General features: G+C 39.0%; 1 protein-coding gene across 1 annotated transcript in view; it reads right to left on the reverse strand.

The window, feature by feature from the left end:
- Positions 1-20,693, reverse strand: part of LOC104494722 (calcium-binding mitochondrial carrier protein Aralar2) — a 75,627-nt gene that overhangs the window by 41,247 nt on the left and 13,687 nt on the right. The window contains exons 4-7 of the mRNA XM_010137586.1: positions 8,542-8,681; positions 2,694-2,840; positions 979-1,117; positions 53-146 (exon numbers count right to left, since the gene is read on the reverse strand). Of these exons, the coding sequence (XP_010135888.1) occupies positions 53-146; positions 979-1,117; positions 2,694-2,840; positions 8,542-8,681 (520 nt within the window). The remainder of the gene's footprint in view (positions 1-52; positions 147-978; positions 1,118-2,693; positions 2,841-8,541; positions 8,682-20,693) is intronic.

Consider the following 20,693-nt stretch of genomic DNA (forward strand, 5'->3'; position numbering starts at 1 on the left):
CCCAGGAGGAGAGAGAAGGAAAGAGAGGATAGATAGATAATTCTCCACTTACCCCCGTGGCTCATATAGATCTGCTAACTGAAACAAGATGTCAACTTCCATGGGTGTAACCTGACCAAATTTCTGAGCTGCCAGAACAAACTCCTCTGCAACAGAATAAAAATACAAAAAAGAAAACCTAATAAAACCAGAACAAATAATCCAGAGGACCCCAGAGCTGCTCTATATTTTAGTATTAAGTAGAAGACACTGGTGGGGGAAGGAAAAGGGGAATAAAAGTGACCCACCTCAAGAGTGTTCCTGCCACTACATAAATATATGTTTTAGATGGTCTATCCTTCATGCACATAAGTACAACTCTCTGGTCTTAAAGCTTAGCACTATCAGCAGGATTTAGGATATTTAACATACGGTATCAATCAGTTGCAGGTCAGAGGGAAAAAAATCAAATAAAAAAGCAAACAGAAAAAAAAGTCAGGAGTCAAGAGATGTTGAACTTTTCATGCATAGTCCCAGTAGGCCACATTAATGAAACTTTGGCATTGCACAGGGAATTCTCTATAAAAGTGGTTAGACAGCGCAGATAACATCTTGTTCCAAGCTTGTAGATCAGCTTACTGTGCCGCCAATACAAGTTTATGGAATTCTTCAACTACCCTTGAAGGTCACTTTAATAGGCTGCCAATTTGGCAGGAGTCCTAGGAAGTTTTTTAAACTTTAAAATATCTTTACATACTTTCCTCACCCTGCCCCCACCGTCAGTTTACTAGAACCTTTTTCTGATTGAAACAAAATTAAAAACCTGGAGGGTGGACTCCAACAGGAGTGTACAAAACTGAGTGGCCTACCAAGGAATGCTAACAAGGCAAGCTTTCTCCCTCTCCCCTTGATTTAAAAGCATACAGATGAGGTCTTTCCTTCCACCCACCCCAAACAAACGCCCAAGGAAACTTTCAGACTGCAAACATTTCTACCAACCCTTAGTGACTTCCACATCTTTCCTATTTCCAGCCAGAGTACTGTAGATCTTTCTAATGAGCTCCATGTTGTTAAGGAGAGAATTAAATCCATTGAAATAGGAAAAGCTGACCTGATGGGAAGTGGTACCTCCAGCAGCCTAGAGCAGAGACAGTAAAAGAAGAAAAGAGAACAGAGACTGTTGTAAGACTAAGAAAAACCTTGAAATAAAGGTTTTTAAACAATGTTACTTTACAAGAGCGACAGTAGCACAGGCTTGCTTTTTAAAAAAAAAACCTGCAAAATAAAGAAAACTATGAAAGATTCTTATGTTACCGAAACTAATCATAACCAGAACATAAAACTCTCCCCACCCTACAAACCTAAACAAATACATATGCAGGATTATAACAACATAACCAGTAGTAATTTACAAAGTTCAAGTTTCAGTAGTGCTTCAGTTGGAAATGTTTCATAAGTTGGCTTATTTCTAGTAATGAGGAAATGTACTTCTACATGTAAAGTATATTACTATATGGAAAATTTCAACAAAATCAAAACATATTCTGAAAAAAGGTCAACTGAAACATTCAAATTCACAGGCATTTCAAGTCATAGAAAACCAGCAGTAAGCTCTCAGGATTAGATCAGGCAGTCAAACAAAATGGGAACAATAAGGTTTGAACAGTTATTCATTCTCAAATGAGAACTGAGCTTAAACCTTTATTTTAAACTGGTGTTGGGTCTGCACACAGAAAAAATTATTGGATCAATTCCTTATTTAAGATGTAAGATTTGTAATGAAGCAGATTTCTGAAAACAATGTATAATTATAACATACTGGCAAAATTTAATTGACCTTGAGGGAGGAGAGAGAATCAAAAATCTTATCTTACATTTTATGAGAGACTATATCAGCTTTCCTGCGTCATAACAAGACTGGGGAGAGAATCAATGAAGAGAGTGTCAGATCTCATTGTCAGTCCCTAAGACTTCTTGCTGTGTTTTTTGCTGTATGCTTCTTCCAATATTCTGCTCAAAGTCTGCAGTTCACACATATCCCTGGAATTCTCCCTTGCAAGTCTAAGCAGAACAGATTTCTTTAAACTTGGATATGGCCAGATTCTGGATTACTTGCAAAGGGCTGCTACAAGTTCCCAAGATTAGAAACTGTGGTCAAAACCTAATGTACCTTTTTTCTTTCTTCAGTGAAATTGCAGAATTGTAAGATTTGATTTATGCACTTCAAGACGAAAAGAAGTGTACATTCAAGAGCAACAAATATCAGTTAATATACATTGAATGTCTTTGGGTGATGCACCAGTTCACTCAGTGTCCCGGCTGCTTGGAAATTACACTTAGGAGCTTAGAATTGACATTACAAAGCAAGTCCTCTGGGGATTGCTTCATAAGTGGGATGCAATGGTATTTGGGCATATGTGACACACGCTACTATGATGGAATGATTGGAAACAGTCAGGCAAACTCTACATTAGTAGGCCACTACTAAGGTCCATCTACCTGCTTTGTCTTTCGTCTCAGAAGACCAGGAACACTGAGAATACATACTCTGCAATAAGGGTTAACTTTCTTTTGTGTAGATAGTAACTGCTAAACTTAAAAACATGCATACATAAGCTGGAGTACATGCTACATACAGTAGTGGAAGTACATAAAAAATTAATCCCACATCTGCATCCCAGATCTTCGGCATCTGGGATACCAGAACTACTCACAGCTACTAGACATTCTTCTACAAATGGTGTCAGCATGTGTGGCCGGATAGTGACCATAATGTCCCTGAAGTCCATAGCTGTGACTCTTCCAGCTTGAGCATTGTCTCTCTGCACAAAAGCTTGTTTTGCATGTTCTAACTGTATCTCCTGAAAATACATGGGGGAAGAAAAAAAAGTTAGGTTCAAAATCATCATCTTATTAGTTAGATTTTATACAATGCAATCCTACAAGGTATCTCAAACCTAACAAAACACAGCTACATGTAATCTAATTTTAATTGGATACTCTCTATGTAACTTTTATAATCAGTTATTCAGAAAATGGAATCAGAGCAAAAGTATGTCAGCTCTACGAAGCAAGTCTTCCAGTGGATCATGACACTGTATCTTATTATTTCCATTATATTTGCAAATATACACCTTAAAAAACATCTTAAGCCAACACCAGCGCGATGTATTCACAGTGAGTCTGATCTCCTATAAGTCGATATTTATCTCACAGCAGCATTCAAGGAAATAGAGTGTGAAGGCAAATTCGGCTGGCATAGGATCAGACTTGTTGGAGGCCTGCAGCCGCCATCCTTCCTTATACTCACTCAGCTCATTCAGCCACCGTTGCATGCTGCCACTCAAACCACGCTTGTCTGTTCACTTCGGCCCTCTAACCCGTCCAATTTTAGTCCTAACTTCTAATTAAAACACTGTACCATGACCTGAAACGTATGATGAAAACCTCCTAATGTCTTGGCAGAAGGAGGAAAAGGGGGAGGAAGGGGGGAGGACTGATCTATGTTTCAACACTGTTTCACTCATAGAATTACTCAGAAATTTCTGCTTTTGATGAGAAATGCTTGTGGGGGTTTACAATTTGAAGTGTAAAATTTCAGTTCTGTCACGTTTCCTTTACGTTACAGCCCCCTACGTGGAGGTGTTACAATTCAGCAATCATGTTCACTCTGGCTGATACAGCCATGTAAGCTCTTGCTTCACTCCCATTTGTGACTATTATTTCAACAGAAATTTGGAAGCAAGCAATTTTGGGAGGTTTACAGTGGGAGGAGCACAAGAACACAAAAAAACTTCATCAGCTTGAGGCAGGTAGCTACTTGGGAGGCAAAGAGCTCTGAAGAGGAGTTATGTATAATAACTTTTCTATCCCTAAGTACTCACCACCTGGCAGGTGGAAACCTATGAACAAAAATGTCATTAAGTGGCAGCATCACCGTAAAAAAAAAAAAAATTAATTAGCAGAAGGATTACATGGGAAACTGTACATGTTGCTTTCTTCTCATTCTCTCATTCAATTCATTTTAATCACTGAAACTGCTGGCAGTGTTGTGCTGGCAGGATCCAGCACTAAACTGCAGTAAAAAACCTTGAGAAAGTCCAATCTGTGTACATCTGTCAGCGAGTTTGGAGGTACGTGCACCACCTTGAGACCCTGGCCACCGAAACAAAGCAGGGCTCATGTTCCAGAGAGATATGTTAAGTGCATGTTTCTTGTCATTATCCAGCTCATTGCATAAAAGCTGTTAGCACTACAGTTGAGTGCAAGCCAGAACACCCCATCCTCTCTTTGCTAATGTGATTCCTTTCAATCTTCTTGGTATCCATAGAACCCAAAGAGAAAAAATTATTCCACTTGGTTAAGGGTACATGGTCAAGGACTCGGGGCTGCCATTTGCCCATGTTCTCATCAGCTAGGAAAGAGCCACTTAGCTGTAGACAGACAGCAAGACAAAACTCTCTGTGGGACGTCAGTCTTCTGGAGCTCCCTATTTATACCTCCTCCTTAGTTCAGAAATGACATGGTTTAAGCATACTGCAAATAGGTAGAGAAGTTTCATCCACCTTCTCAGAAAGGAAGAGCCTTTTTAGGGTACGGTTATTTTGAGCTGTGCTACACATTTTCCAGCTGCACCGAGCAGAAAAAAAAAAACACAGGGACCTTCCCAAACCATGACATTCCCAAACCATGACCATGGCAGCAACATGGCATAGAAGAACATGCAGACCATTACACAGTAACACACTTAGCCTCAACTGAACTTCACCTATAAAGCCTGCTACAAAAAGCCAGACAGATGTCACTTCTCTTGTCACTTTACATTGCATAACAATGTAATAAACTCCTTAAAGCATTTAACTCAAAAGAAAGGCTATCTGTTCCCTTAGTCTCTAAGCATGAAAGTTGAGACATCTCACAGCATGACTAATTACATTTCAAAGTGAGGCTCAGTAGCTACTAGCAATTTACCAGAGAAATGCTTATGAGATGTTCATAACATCGCCTATGCTGCGTATATGCAGCTAATAGAAAAAATACCATCTTAAGAATAAACTGGAAAACAATAAAGCAAAGTGTCAGTGTTTAGAGATGCTATCTGACTTGCAATCATTTTAATCGTTTCACCTATTTCACTCCAATACTGTTTACCTAGATAGACTAAGGTTTAAAGAAATATAATCCACATTGCTTTGCAACACAAATTACACATCCTGAAGAACCTTCTTTGACTAGACTTTCTGTAAACTTCCGTATACTTACAGGACAACCTTGTCCCTTGATACTCAAAGTCCAAAATTCCCCCAGGTAGCATAACGCTTTGTGGAAAATTGATTTGCACATCACGGCAGGCATGCTGGCACCAAAATTTTCATGAAGTTATTTCCTATCTAGAGATTTTACCTCAGCTTTCACTTACAGCTCATTAAAAGCTTCTTTACTTTCCACTTATGTAGAAATTTATGTTTGGGTTCCATCCCAATGGATCTACAAATCATTAGATGCAGCACAATCCTTTCCACTGGAGTAGATCCCAGGGTTCAATTATGAAAAGTCCTTCTTCATCAGCCAATATGCTGGGCACAGATGAATGCCCAGACAATGCGGAAATGGATTTACCAGGCCAACATATAAGCACACGTTAAAATTCATCCTGCAGAATATATTTTACATGCTGAGAAAGGGGCTAATTGTTGTTCCTCGTGAGGCAGACTTGCCACTTAAGTGATGATAGAACATGACCATATCTAAACAGATACAGATGTGATGGATATATAGTGGAGATATATTAAGCTAGCAAAATGAGCAGTAGGGTGAAACAACACATCTTGAGCTCTAGGTTGATGCAAATGATTGCTGACTGTATTGGAGCCAAGCAAGTTAGTAGGCTATACTTTTGGGCATCTCTGTTACTGCAGACAAAAAAAATGCTGGCAGAATATAAATATTAAAAATCCTATATAAACTCTTCTTGTTTAAATCCAGAAGATATCCAATCTTGTGCGTGGATAAACACACTAATGTGATTTTTCACATACCTGCAGCTTTGCCAGAAGTGACAATTAGCCCAAATGCTGTAGCAGACGATGTAACAACTTTATGCGGCATAACAGGACCCAACATGAATGAATTTGAATCTATCCAGATTATTTCATTAAAAGTTGCAAATTGCATTGTACTTACAAAGCAGTACCTGAAGCGCCTTACAGAACCATCTGGTCCATGTTAAGTGCAATGTGAAGAGCATTCACACATCAGGAATGCAGAAAGGTAATTTGGTATCCACTGTGGTCTCCTGCTGTCTAAGGTCCAAGGTCTAGACATCAGACCAAGGAGACTGTCTCATACACAGACATAATGTCAGAAGGAAAGGCTGAGTACCAAAGGTTACAGAGCTTAAAGGAAGATTTGTATGCCTGTGAACATCAGCTCTCCAATTTGTGCTGAGAGTCATTTCTGTGCCCAAACTTCAGTATCTCTAACAATGCTGCAAGGCAAGAATCAGCAAGGAAACCTATGTGTTTCAAAGATTTGCAGTTCTAGAAAGTGGGTAAACAGATGTACCAAATTACCGTGACTGAGTAAGCAGACCGTACTGATAGCAGACAACTTCACTGGAGTCTTAGGACACTTAATTTATTTGAACGTCCTTGCTGCCTGCACCAATGCTGAAAGGATCTTCATTAGCATCCTTAGAACTTTTCCTGAATGCATTTCACCTCTTTCTATCCTATATGAAATCACCAAAAGGTCTGTCTGGCTCATGAGGTCCACTGACATGTTCCAACACAACCTTTTACTCTGCACTGCAACTAGCTAAAGTCACTTTTGCAGTAGAGGTGATTTTTAAAAAAAAGAGGCAGGGGCAAAACACACCAAAACCAAATACAATTCTCCCCAGCATATGATCACATCCAAGAAAAGTCCTTTCAGACAAGGAAAGAGGAACACCCCAGCACAGGATGAGAAGGCCTAGTAGTCAGGACTTATCTCCACAGTTAGAAAAATCTTGTCTCTGCTATTGCTTTTCCTAATTTTAAGAAAAAACACAGAACAACCCGAAGACACAAACTCAATTCTTCCAAATATCCAGCCATGAGGCTATGGGCTCTTTTAGGTCTGTAGTTTCAACCTCTCTCACTGTCCACCCCCACTCCCCCATCTTTTTCACCAAAAAAAAAAAAAAAAAAAAAAAAAAGCCACCACTACCAACAAAAAAACCCTAAAACCCACTCCCCCAATAAAAGAAATAAACAACTTCAAGGGATCCTTGTACAATATTGTATCCTTTTCATTCTGGGGTTTTCTTCAGGTTTTCATCAGATCTCTAAACAAACAGATGCAGGAGGCAAACAGGATTTGCACTCTGCTAAGACTGTGATTTTAATCCACCAAAATCACATATCCAGGGTTTATTCTGTAGTTGGAAGGCGCTACTAGAACACCACACATGTGGGCAGTTTTTTCCTAGTCAAGTAACACATTTGCTTTTTTATTCAAAAGAGTTTCTAGTCCACTATTCTGTCACAAAACTTGTCTGTGTCTTAGCCTCTTAGGAGGTACAACAGTCAATGCAAAAACCCAAGCGAACACGATTTAATCATGTGATTCCTGACGTCCTCTTCATACAAAGTTAATTAGGCTCCATTCTACAAAGTCAATTTGAAACATTTGTCTCAATAGCATTATCTTAATTATTCCTCATCAAAATGATACCACCTCCTACTGTGAACTAACATACTTGTGTAAACAAGAAAAAAAGAAACCTTGCAGTCTTGAAGCAGGTTCCCATTTTAAAACTCTGTAGTGTAAATACTAATACAGGCATTAAGTATTCAGAAGGAATACAAATAAGAAACTCAGGTGTTTCACCACTTCAAGGATCACTTTTCCTACTGAAGACTATTTTTAACTGTACTGCTGAAACACAGATAATGTTTATTTTTTATCAGCACAATATTTTACTTTCTGTAACAAAGTACCCTGAAGTATTAATAGCCAAGAATTCCTTGTAAAAGAAAGATACTGTTTTATTCTCTATATATCTCAAGCAAAGCTAAAAAGCATTTTCCTACCTGAGATACTCTTAATTCAAAAAAGGTCAAAAGTAAAGATGTGGAAAGGGCTAGCAGCAAAACATCTTTATCGGGCATCACCGCTGAATTAAACGCATGTTTGGTAAACATGCTGTTTACAGACAGAAGTGGTTCTTAATACTAGTCTGGTGACTGGGTCCAAAACGTTCAATACCGTTATTTAACATTCTTTGACTCATGGATTTAAATACACAGGAGATTTTCAGACTTAGAGGTCTAGGTTTTTAATTTCTACAACAGTGCATAAAAGATCACCTTCTGCACAGAGGTGTCAAAAATAAAAGAAAAAAACCAGCTAGCCTGAATCAGCAGTTTTACCATAGATGTATCCTATTTATCAGCACGCTATTGAAGTCCAGCACTCTTGAGTGTAAAAGCTGACATATGGTATTTGGCAAGTCTGCAACTACTTTGATTCTTGCATCCTTCTTATTACTCTTGACAAACTGTATTGTATTAGACCCACCAGTAAAAACTGAGTGAATTCCGCATATGTTAGGTGTCTTTTTCTATCCTTTCCAAAATGCAGCTGTACGAACTCTGAATTCCAGTTAAAAGGAATGTGCTGATGAATCGTGGTCTGGCCAAAAACTTGCTTAGCATCCTCTGGGAAGAAAAGAAAAGATGTTTGTTTAATAATAAAAGAGCAATAGAGACAAGCATATAAACAAACACGGTATTTTCAAACAGGCAAACACCGTTCATAAGAATTAGTAACATATTGTAAAGCAAACCTGATTTTTTTTTTTTTACCAAAATCATCATAAAGTTTTGTACACCCTCAAAACCAGTTTCCAAATAATCTTTCTATTTGTGAAGTTTTATACTCACAGCATTTGACGAGAAGAGTCTCAACTAGATATTTCAAGTTTCAAAGTCAAACAAGAAAAGATTAAAATTAAAAGACAACTTATAAAAAGATGACTAAAGCTAATCAATTTTCAGCCTAATCTTTTCAAGCTGCTAACAATGAAATTTTTGTGTCACTGTAATTCAGCTTTTGTATTATTTCCAGAGTTCTCCATACTCAAACAAATCAACTACAAAAATGCCAATATTTCAAGATCCACTTTTTTGTAGTTACCTTACAAGGACAATGACATAGACATGCAGGACAAGGGATGGGGGGCACATGCAGGACAGCAACACAAACTTATCACCATCTCCAGCACTTGGCAGACTTTAACCCTAGACCTCTGCTATAATGAGATGGACAGTGTGACAAGTTTGTTTGATCACACCTAAATGCAAGCTTCATTGTTTAGTTCAGTTTAGTAGTTGTAACTGGGCAATAGTTTACTATGGGCTTGGCAGACATTTTGGTAATACACGACATTTTTGGTAAAGAAATAACTTTGTAACACACCAAGTTGTACAATCAGTAATAACAACCATATATTGCTGGAACTGTTCTGTAGATACTTACTTTAATTAATGGAAACAGAAAGATCTGAGGAAGTATGGCGCCCACTTCAATGTGACAGTCTGTCTCAGCCAAAAATACAGGGCAAAGTTACCTTCCAGAGACAAGCTCAAGACCAGAGGCTCCCAACTGTTACACACCTTCCTAATTGCCGTATGACTCCTCCAGCAACACCAGCCAACAGCCAGTTCTTGACTCCTGCCAGTTCTTGCGGGCATGGAGAGCTGGTTCCCAGGAGACGCTCCCTACCCACAGGCAGAGCCAGGCGCTGGTCTCCTGCTCCCTTCACGCTTTGTGGAAGAAAGACCAGGAGCCTGAACACTGAGTTCCTGTCTGTCTCTGCAAGCAGCAGAGTTTGAAGCCAGTTCCCAGGCGTGGCTTGTGCCTGGGGCCAAGGAAATCAGCAGAGTTTTGTGCTTGCCTGTGTGCAGAACAAGCTGGGAGCCACCTTGCTGGAGCCAGCCTCTGCCTACAGGCAGGCCTGGGAGCTGCCTTCCAGCTCATCCCAGCTCCACAAGCAAAGGTGGGAGCCAACTCCTTGGGGCCATGAGGTCCCATCTCCTGTGCGAGTTCTGTCTTCCGGTTCATCCCACGACACTCGGGAACAGTGGCTCTGCTGACCTGGGAAAACCTAGCCAGGGTGGAACTCTCATGCTTAGGAAAGGAAGCAGGAAAAAGTGAGATCAAGGTGGCATGGTTGAAAGCCAGGAAGATGTCAGGAAGCATCCAAGTGAATGAAAGATAAAGACATAGAGAAAAATGGTCCCAAGGAGGTGAAAGGGGCAGGTGACCTGCTGCACAGACCCAAAAGTACTGTGGTTGGTGTTACCCACAAGGACGGCTTGTTCTACAGTAAGGGAGCTTCAGAGAGAAGAGCTGATACTGCAACACGGTCAGCACAATAGAGTCAGTAGTTTCATCTTTAAAAACACACTACCCACTGATCGCAGGGAATCAGTGGTGAAAGAGCAAAACCTACAAACAAAAAAACTGATCTCAGTTAACCTTAAATTCCTAAAATGCAACACTTCAAGCCCTAATGTCCTATGAGAATTTTCGCCAAGCAGTATCAGTGCCTCCAGGACAGCATTGCCCATTCATGTCTTCAAGCTCCATCACAGCCGGTTTGCATCTTGTTCACCTGCATTCTCCAGGAGCGAAATTCTGCTCTCAAGGCAACGGCAGGGAAAGTCAATCGGTTCAGAGTGAGGTTCTGCTCCACTGTTGAAAGTCTGTTATTTAGGATGCTTCCTACTGACACAGCTTGAGGCACTTTGCCACATGTCATTGAAGATCACCTTTATAAAGTTCCTGCTTTCTGTCAGTTTCCTTCAAAGGTGACAACCAGCATGAAGACAACAGCCCCTCTTGCCCGTAAACATGGAGAAATTAAGTCTGTCTCTGCCTGGTAGCAAGTGACCACTCTGCTTTTCCAGAGGAATGAAGATATTCCCAGAACAGCTCCAGTATCTGTTTCTTGCACAGAAATCAGATGCTCATCTGCTTCCTCTTTCCATCTCATCCCATCTCCTGAATTTCCCCAGAGGAAGACACTGATATTGTTTGGATGACATTAGGAACAAGTCACCATTTACCAAATGCTATGTTTGGTTGGACTCCAGATTTGTCTTTGTCAGAGGAAAAAGATCTTTCTTACTTGATGTGAGGTAAGAGATAGGAAAATCTTAGCTAGTATAAAAGCAGTCTCAAATTCTCAAATTTTGATGAGGCCAGGCTCCTCATAATATTTATTTCATATTTCATAATATGAAAGTTACAGAGTGTCCTCGGATTATGCCACTGTAATCTTAGTTTGTTATCACACATTAGGTATCTTGAAGGAACAATGCATCTGGCCCCCTCAACTTTGCGCCTTGTAAACCCTTCTTAGCTGAGGCCCAGAAGAAAAATACCAGCTCAAGAAAATCAAACATCAAAAAGTGAAAAGATGGTAAATTCCGACTAAATACAATGTTTAATTACTGGCATTATATATGGCAAAGGAACCCACAGCAATGAAATTTAAAAATTCATCAAGCCAGCTAGGAATAGAGTAAGGGCTATATCCAAGGTGCTTGCATTCCCTTGTCTACTTTAGAGATTAAAAGCTACACACATGCCTCACAAGTTCATGCAAGTACAAATATCCCTCCCAACAGTCCAAGCAGGAGATATATACTTAGTTTTTGCTATGACTTGGAAAACACAGACTACTGCATTAGTATAGTTATTTAGTAGAAAACTAAGAGAACTCTCTATACTACTTGATCTTCTCAAATTCATACTGTATATCGATGCCATTATGACTTGGCAAATAATACCAGATGCTTTTCTGACTAGAGTGCATGTCAGATTACACAGTGCAGGCAGCTGACCGGAAGATTGCCTACTGTGCATCTACTGATTCTTTGATGGCACACAACGTGGTATCCTGTTTGCCACTGCCTTTTTACACATACCCTGTACTATCTTTTCACAACTATCTATGGTTTGCAAGCTCCTATATATGCTTAGTGGACAGTGTTTTTCCTCATTCCTCACTAGATCTCATCACCCATTAATCTACAATGTTACTGACGCAAGTCTCACCTGTAGTCAGATCACCCAATTCAGACATTAAAGACCGTTCACAGTCCATGAACAAATCTTAAGTGTTTTAGCCTACCATTTAACCATCAAAAGGTATCCAATTAATTACGTACTAGAAGTCACTCCAATGTATTGTTCAGTTCTACCTGTATCATCTCCTGTCAGGTATTAAAATAAAAAAATGCACAATTTAATATGTAGTTTCGTATTAAACCTGTAGCTGAACTTCCACAGCTACTCACAAGTCTATGAACTACACACACAGTAAAAACACAGAGAATCATCAACATCCTTCAGTAGCCAGAAGTTATTTTGTTTGTTTAGACTTTTTTTAAAGGAAGCTGTTTCAAAGTTACAGAATAATTTGTGATGAAAACAACATCTGAATGCCATCTGGTCCAACCGCCTGCCAAAGAAGGTCCATCCAGGTCAGGTTGCTCAGGGCCATGGCCAGCTGAGGTTTGAGTATCTCCAACAGTGGACATTCCACAACCTCTCTGAGCAACTGTAGTTTGATACCAAACTGATATTTAATCAAAGTAGCTGATAAACAGAAGCTTTTAAATCTGTTTAATTGCTTCAATTTTAAAAAGGCAAAATGTGAATGCTCCAGTGTCTGGAGCCGTAAGAGCACAAGATCTAAAGCTAGGAAAAGATACAACCATTTCTGTGTTTGCATTTTTTGAACCAAAGCCTGAACAACAGGCTGAAGATGATTTTAAATATTCATTTGCAGAAATCCATGCTGTCATTTGTGTTAATCTTTTAAAAAACTAAGCTTTGAAACTCAATTTTTAAATAAATCGGAAAGTTCTAAACCAAGTAATTGTAGGTCCCTGCGCTGCCTCTAAGTAAAAATGAAGATACCTTGTGGTACCCCTAGTTTACAGTGGGAGGTTTTGGTCCTTTGATTCCTGTAGACTTTCCAGTGTGCTGATGTACAAAAGACAAATTTGGAAAGACATTAATTATCCTAAGTTAACAAGAGTTCCACATGCATCAATAACCTTTTCAAACTCTGGCAGTCTCTGCTTCTATATTCATCACACTTAAGGCCCTGAAGAGGAACATATGAGCGTTATAGCTACAACTTGGATTAAATGAAGCAAAACTATTGCACTAATGCAAAGAGTGTGAAATATTTTAGTACAAAGAAATAAGGATTTTAAACCTGAATATGCAAATTCCATCATTCTGCTCAGACAAAAAGTGATACGTTTAGAAAGCCTTGTTTTGTTAACGGTTAAGCACTTCTCTTCATGCATTTGGAAACTGTTTCCTTTAAATGGCTGCAATAAGAAGCGCCTTTTTTTCTTTTTTTTTTTGAAAGTCATTTAAAATAAATCTCACACAGAAGAAAAGGCAAAGAAGGAAGTCCAGTTGGTCAAATTAAACTACTGATGAGAATAGTGGTTTCACCATTGTGACTAGGAAACTCCAGCACCTTGCCAACTGCCAAGCAAGACCTGATCTCAACCTCAGTGGAAATGCAACCAGAATGATTTCCACAGGATTTCACCATTTGAAACAACTCCACATTTTCCACAAGCTTCACGACTCTAAGTGCACTACCAGGTTCTGCAACCTCTTCTTCATGACCCATCCATGGGAACAAGAGATGACAGTCCAGGCAACGAGCTGCAGGACAAAGAGCTGGGAGAAGCCTCATCTTAGGTCCTCAATCCTTCTTGCCTTAGCCATGCAGTAGGGAAGCCTGCATCTTCGTGACCTCAACTCCCTGACTTGTCTTTCCAGCCTTACCTTGGACCTGCCTCTTTCCTGTGGACTTGGCTGGCTGACCCTGGTCACTGTCATCAGACCTGCTCTTCTGTCCTTGCTCAGGGAGCATGGGACTGTACTCCTCAGTGAGATCCATGCCTATGTCCCAGCCTCTTGGTGTGTTGTTCAGCTGCAAGATTACCCACTGGGTGGAGCAGCCAGCCCTTGCTGCTGCTGGTCACAGAAAAAGTACAATAAACTTGTGCAAAAGCAAACATGTTCAGAGACATGCGCATACAGACATGTCAAAAAACACTCACGTAATAATATTTTGCATTATCTTGTTTTACTGGAATTGTTAGGGTTTATCCAAGGTTTGGGCTGGCTTTTTTTTTTGTTTGGATTTTTAGTTTTGTTATTTTTTATTTACTGTTGCGAACTTCAAATACACAGCAAATTAGAGTTTATTTCCATCCTTCTACAGTCTGGGACTAAGTGTTTTATAATGATGACTTTTTATTTTGAAAAACGTATGTCAATATCGCATCTGCTCAGCTAAGACGTGGAACGATGGATAGTCTGAATACTTGGCTGCACCTAGAAGAGGTACAACACCCTGGAAGTACAAGCACTACACTCACCTCTTCATCTTCCTGTTGCTTTGTCAAGAAAATGCGTTGAAACAGTTTTACAACAGCCATGCTGTAAATTAAGTAAAACGTTGGAATAGTTTGATTACTAAGGACTGTAAAGGAAAGATACTCATCCCCCGAACTCCCCTCAACAAAACAGTAAGAGGAGGAAGGGCTGTTAGAGCCACCTTTTACCACAGGTTAGAAACCTGCCTCTTAATTCCTTGCAAAACACGGACCACAGTCACAACTCTGCAATTCTGAATAATAAAAAAACCCCATTAAATTAGATTCTTTCCTTCTTAAAATATTACAAGGAAAGTATTTGGTTTAACAGTCAAACTGAAGCTGGTGAAGTAGAAATGGAGCACGTAATTTGAAGATAATGGGATTGTATTACACGACTCAAGAAGGGTGGGGGGGATTGATTTGAAAAAAGATAGCAGTTCAGGTCAGTGCAATTTATCTGCATTCTATCATGTGGTACTGCTACTGTTTTAAAACAAATTCATTCAAAAGAGTCCAAACCCCTCCATTAGTCCACCTGATCCATTTAGACTAAGATCAGTTTCACCTGCACCTGAAAAATGTGGCTGCTCATATACACTTGCATTTAACACAAAAAAACCTGCCAGAATTCACTTCTTCTGATATTTGTGTGTGTGTGAATGCATGTGTAAGTGGTAGCTTATTTTTTTACAGGACTCGTTACTCCAAATTCAGCAAAAATACCCAAAGACAAAATTAAACTCAATAAAAATGGTAATTTTGACCAATTAACTACGTTGAGCTAGCCCAACTGCAGATTACTGCTGAATTGTAATGGACAAGCAGGGGTTTCTGGTGCTTAACATCAGCCAGCACTGACTGCGTGCAACCAAAGCTGTCATATCAAATTCAATGCCTCCATCTCCATGTGGGTAAGTGAAATCATCATCTGGATTCATTTCTGTTATCCCTGTCATGGAGATGTTAAAAACACTGGATTTTCAGCATCCAGACTAACTCAACACCTTTTTTTACACTGACAGGGGCTGATTCCACTTTAACTGTCCAGGAATACAAATGTACTTCAGAATTCACATGATTGTTTACTACAGCAGCTTAATATACTACGCAAAGTGATAAAAGCAGACTCCTGGCTCAAAGAAATTATCCTAAACTTTGCACTTTACTCTCCACTACAGACTTGAGAGCTCTATTTCTTTAACAGCTCCTTTGCTTAGATAGATGGTATATTTAAAAAAAAAAAAATCACTTTCTTGCAAAGCATTAACATACATTTTCCCCCACTTAAATACTTCAATTTCAAATGCACCATAAAATGTACTCCCACAACAGTACTGTATTAGTATAAAACTATTTTAGTTCAATTAAAATGTCTAACTATCTACCCCCAAAACTACCTAAACTGTAATTTTCACTTTGAATGCTTCCAACACGTTCTAGGTTTTGTTTTCTTTTATCAGCTTATCAAATCAGGTCCTGCATTCCAAATGTTAGAAAAAAAATAGTCATTAACTGCTAGGTAACAGCAGATTTTCCAATTTATAAAACTAAATTACACGCACTGCAAAAGTACATGTATTTTCCTATCTGAAATTTCATATTAAAATTTGTAATAACAAAACAGTTCCCTAGCTTTTAGGGCCTGTTGAAGTTTTTACCTTCTAATCTGTAATTCTAGGACAAATTGAAAAGGTGATGGGGAAAAAATTAAAATCAAACTCAAAGTGGTATACTGCTGCTGCCACAATTTAGATACATTCTGGTGTAGAAGCTTCTGGTTCCTTCCCAAATGCTGCCTAGTAATCATGTTAGGCTTTTTTTTTTTCCCCCCAGCAGGTCACACACCTGTATGTAAGATGGCTAACCATCAGCTTATTGTAACCAAAGAGTGACCTCATATAGTTGAAATTTACTGCCAAATTGAGTTTTTTCCCACCTTTTCCTCACCTATTTTTTTCTTTTTTAAGTAGCATGAAGTAGTAGCAGAAAGCACATTATTTTAGCCATCCGAGCATGTAGTATTCTTGAATTATCCCAACTGGAAGTGCTCTCTGTTACCTCTGTCTTCTAAAATTGGAGCCATTATAGTCAATAGTGCAAATTTACAGGTAGCCTTTCATACTAAGTGGATTTTTGACCCACTGAACTGGAACAGCTTCTAGAGCAGTTCTTCTGATTTCTGGCAAGATACCATACAACATATGCATGCCAATCTGTTATTGGTCTGCATCTACAGTCAGTTTTTCAGAAAACGCTGTTCATAAGTCATTTTTAAAGTTCCAAAAATCAGGGTGTATTTTTTTGTAGTACAAACTGATCTTTTAAAGAAGTGCAATACAGCTGTACCTTTATATAGAAATGGATGCCTTCACAATGGTTTCTCACCTCCAGGTAACATACTAACATCTGAAGCACATCAATGGGGAGCAAAATCTTATGATATTTGTGGGCTACTCTCATAAAATTAATTAGTTGACTCAACACATCTCCAGGCAAAAAAGAGACTATACTGCAGCAGCCCCAGTGGGGTGCCAGAACTCTTAGAGGTAGTCACAGGGCAGAAGAACAGGAGGCTGGAGCATCTCACTTCCATTCGGATGTGAACCACGTCCATTTTGTGTTTGGAAGAAGCAACAAAGGCTATATAGCACCTATTGTATGCAGAAGTGAGACTAAGGCCAGTATTAGTAACCAAATGTCTTTCAGAAGTCGTAAGAAGACTTTAAAGACGACCACAACCAAAAAATCCCCCAAAAGCTCCAAGCAAGCCATTAAGTCCAGTACGAATCCTAACAGAAATTTCAGCATACACTCCCTTTTAGGAGAGAGGCACTAGCTCCTGAAAAAAATTCCTTAGGTTGTAACTTCATTGTCCTATCCAAACTTTTCAACAAGGACAGAGCAGTCTTACAGCTTAATTTTATGTTAACGAAAGCATTTTCACAGAGAACTTGCCTGCGTTTTCATGATTTTTCCAAATCAAAAGCTCCATGATGGGCTTCAAGTTTCACCCATCTGCTGAAAATGTTCTCACTTTTTTATCCTCTTGCCTTCCCCCTGCTCTGCTTGTTTGTGCTCATCACTTCTAAAAACTACGAATTCACCTCCTTATGACATATCCATATGCTATCCAATTCAGCTTGGCCCTGATTATTGAGATAACTGAGCGCTTCTGTTACCTCTGCTAAACACTGAAAATACAAAAAAACCCCAAATAAACAAACAAAAAACCCCGATCTTTTTCCAAGAGTACCGTCACCCTCAGCAGTTAAGACTCTGGACGCAGGTTTGTCTGCTTCTTCCATCCTCCTTGGATATAAGGGGCAGTAACATTAACTTATATATGGAATATTACATTAACTGATAGCAATGTTTTTCAACATTTTACCAAGATAAAAATACTTCTACTTGAGCTGAGGATATCCATAATTTCGGTTTACTGGCACAACTTTACATTTCCTTATTACGTTTCCTGGCGTCCTTAGAAGTAAGCAACAAACTGACAGAGCCCAAAGACCACAGGTTTGGAAAGCACTAGGCACCAAGAAGGCATAAAAATTAAATTTACCTCTTTTGCCCTGAAGATGAATAACAAAAAACAGAGATAATTTCTACCAATGTAAACAGCATAACCTGGCTAACTAAAACAAAATACCACTTCTATTTTCTCCATATAAGATAGTCGGGGGTTGACGCACATAACATGCGTGGGGAGGCTGGTGGTATGGGATTTTCTCAGCCTGGAGAAGGGTGGGCTAAAGGAGGACCTCATTGCTGTCTGCAACTACCCAACAGAAGGCTGAAGGGAAGAGGAAGATGCACAGTGGAAGAAGGACAAGAGGCAATGGACACAAGCTGGAACATGGGCAATCTCAGCTAGGCATCAGGAAATTACTTTTCACTATAACAGTGGTCAAACACTGGAAGATAGTTGCTCAAAGAGGCTGCAGAGTCTCCATCCTCAGAGATATTTAAAATCTTAATTGCATGTGCCCCCAAATCAACCCGCTCTTGATGGCCCTGCAAGGGTTTGAAGCAGATGGCTGCCACAGTCTCTTCCAACCTAGACTGATAATTCAGTGATCATTCTTTGGGTTTTGGTAATGAACAAGAGAGATGCTCAGCCTTCAACCTGATGTTTGTCAGTAGGCAACTTTAAGGAAAAAATAAAAAATAAAGACAAAATGAGAAAGAACAAACCAAACCACCAAATTTCAGTTCTGGATAGTTTAGAAAACTCTACTGTACTTTCTAGACCAAATGAAACAGAACTGTGTAAAAGGATGGAGCTTCTCCTGATATTTAAAATAATAGATTCACTTTGTGACTAAAGAGGTTTTTTTACTTAAGATGCCTTCATGAAAGTCTGCCTGGTTACATAACAGTTTAAAAAACAATAAAAGATAAATTTGCCAAGTTGACGTATGTCTAGAAAAAAAATTCCCCAAAAATAGTATCAGAATGTCAAAAATCGTTTTGCAGAAAACAAATACACTGACAAGCCTACCTTACATCCTCTTTCAATTAAACCTGACCATTATTTGTGCAAAATCCACTTAAAAAAAAAACCATAACAGAAGCTAAGCTAATTTTGCATTTGTAATGTTGCTGTTTGGATCATCACATCTAAGCAACTGTCATTTACAAACCAAAAAATGTTTCACTGTGTAGGTGTACCCTAACACATCACTAGCTTCAAATGGTTTCTAACTAATTTGAACCAAAAATGGAAATTTCACTGAGGAACACTGGATATTGCTATTTATCAAGCGATCAAAGCTTACGGCTGCAGCAATTAATTTAATTAATTTTGGTAGTTCAGATTTAGCTTTTACTTGCTTTTCATGGCACTGAGTGTTACCAGGCTGGGCATCACTAAGCTAGGTGTTCTGCAAGAAGAAAAAAAGGAACTACAGATCCTCTAGGAAGAGCCAAGTCATACCAAGTAATTACAGGAGAAAGCATAAAATAATAATCCTCTGTAACAAAAACCAGAGCTAGCTCACACAGTCTGAACCTAGTTCTTTGGTCAGGAAAGCAATTGTGAGACTCCTGTAATAATTCTTTGCATACTGAAAAAGTATTACAGCGTTATCATACTGGAGAAACTCTGAAGCTCATCAAAATGGCTGTATAGCTATTTAAACTTTCGTTAAGAGTGATGTGCTTTTAGAAAGTTTACAAGTAAGTATTCAGGCAATTCAAGTATCAGATAAGCAAACTGGTGCATGTAGTAAGAGGTATCCTTCATTAATGTGTTTATCTAAGAACTGTATGATAAAATTAATAACAGAAGCAGAGACCCACAATGGCTGCTATCTACATGTAAATAAAGTTTTGTTTTGGGACAAAAGCAGAGTACACTGCGCGATGCTAAAGCTGTTATACTAAACAAACAACAATTTTGGGTTTAGGTTCACCATTCCCTTTGCATTTTTGCCTTTTTTTTTTTAAATTAAAGGACTGACTTGTTTTACAGCATACTCATATTTCTCAAAGCAGCACAGCAAAGTATCCATTTTGAATTCAGGTTGAATTAGAGGACCTTTAAAAAAAGAATTCCAAAACTAGAAAAACACATAGTATACCACAGCTACATTTCATTAAGTAGAAGAGCGAGAATTTCTGTCTGGTGGGAAATTCTACTTTAAAACAAATCAGGATAAAAACCTTGAAAGCCAGGATCAACGATGGTTAGCAGTTCAGATTCAGGCAATCACACCTCTTTTTGTGCCTTTCCTTTCTCTATGAGCAAAACCAACATGGACAACACTTATTTTGCCCTTCCATAGGGCTATGAGAACCGGTATAAGAAAAGGGAAGTTTCAGTCCCTGGATATTACTGCTGCATCATTCACAGGTCAGAACTGTTAACTCCCATCATTTCATTTATCCATCTGAAATTAGAGATGGAGGTTAAGACGACTTAGTTTTTAAACACTGACATTTTTATCCAACCATCTCACCTTTTTTTAAACACCATCTAGTAAAGAATTTCAAAGGGCTCTGCTTCTTTAATGAGGCATTAAAATACAGTCATACACAAAAAAGCAACCCTACTAAGTCTCTTAAACCCCTGGACTTACATTATCAGCTTTTATGTGCCTGTCAACACTCAACAGTAAGTAAGAAGCAATGGTTTGCTCTTTGCCTCGAATTTAAAAGCCTGCTCAAGTTCCTCCCACTTTCCTGCTGAGAGCTTTAACTCCTTGCAAACCGGCAAGGCTTTGCCACTTCAGCAGCAGA

The sequence above is a fragment of the Buceros rhinoceros genome, unplaced genomic scaffold (genome assembly GCF_000710305.1).
Source record: "Buceros rhinoceros silvestris isolate BGI_N320 unplaced genomic scaffold, ASM71030v1 scaffold8886, whole genome shotgun sequence".
In the NCBI taxonomy this organism is placed as follows: domain Eukaryota; kingdom Metazoa; phylum Chordata; class Aves; order Bucerotiformes; family Bucerotidae; genus Buceros; species Buceros rhinoceros.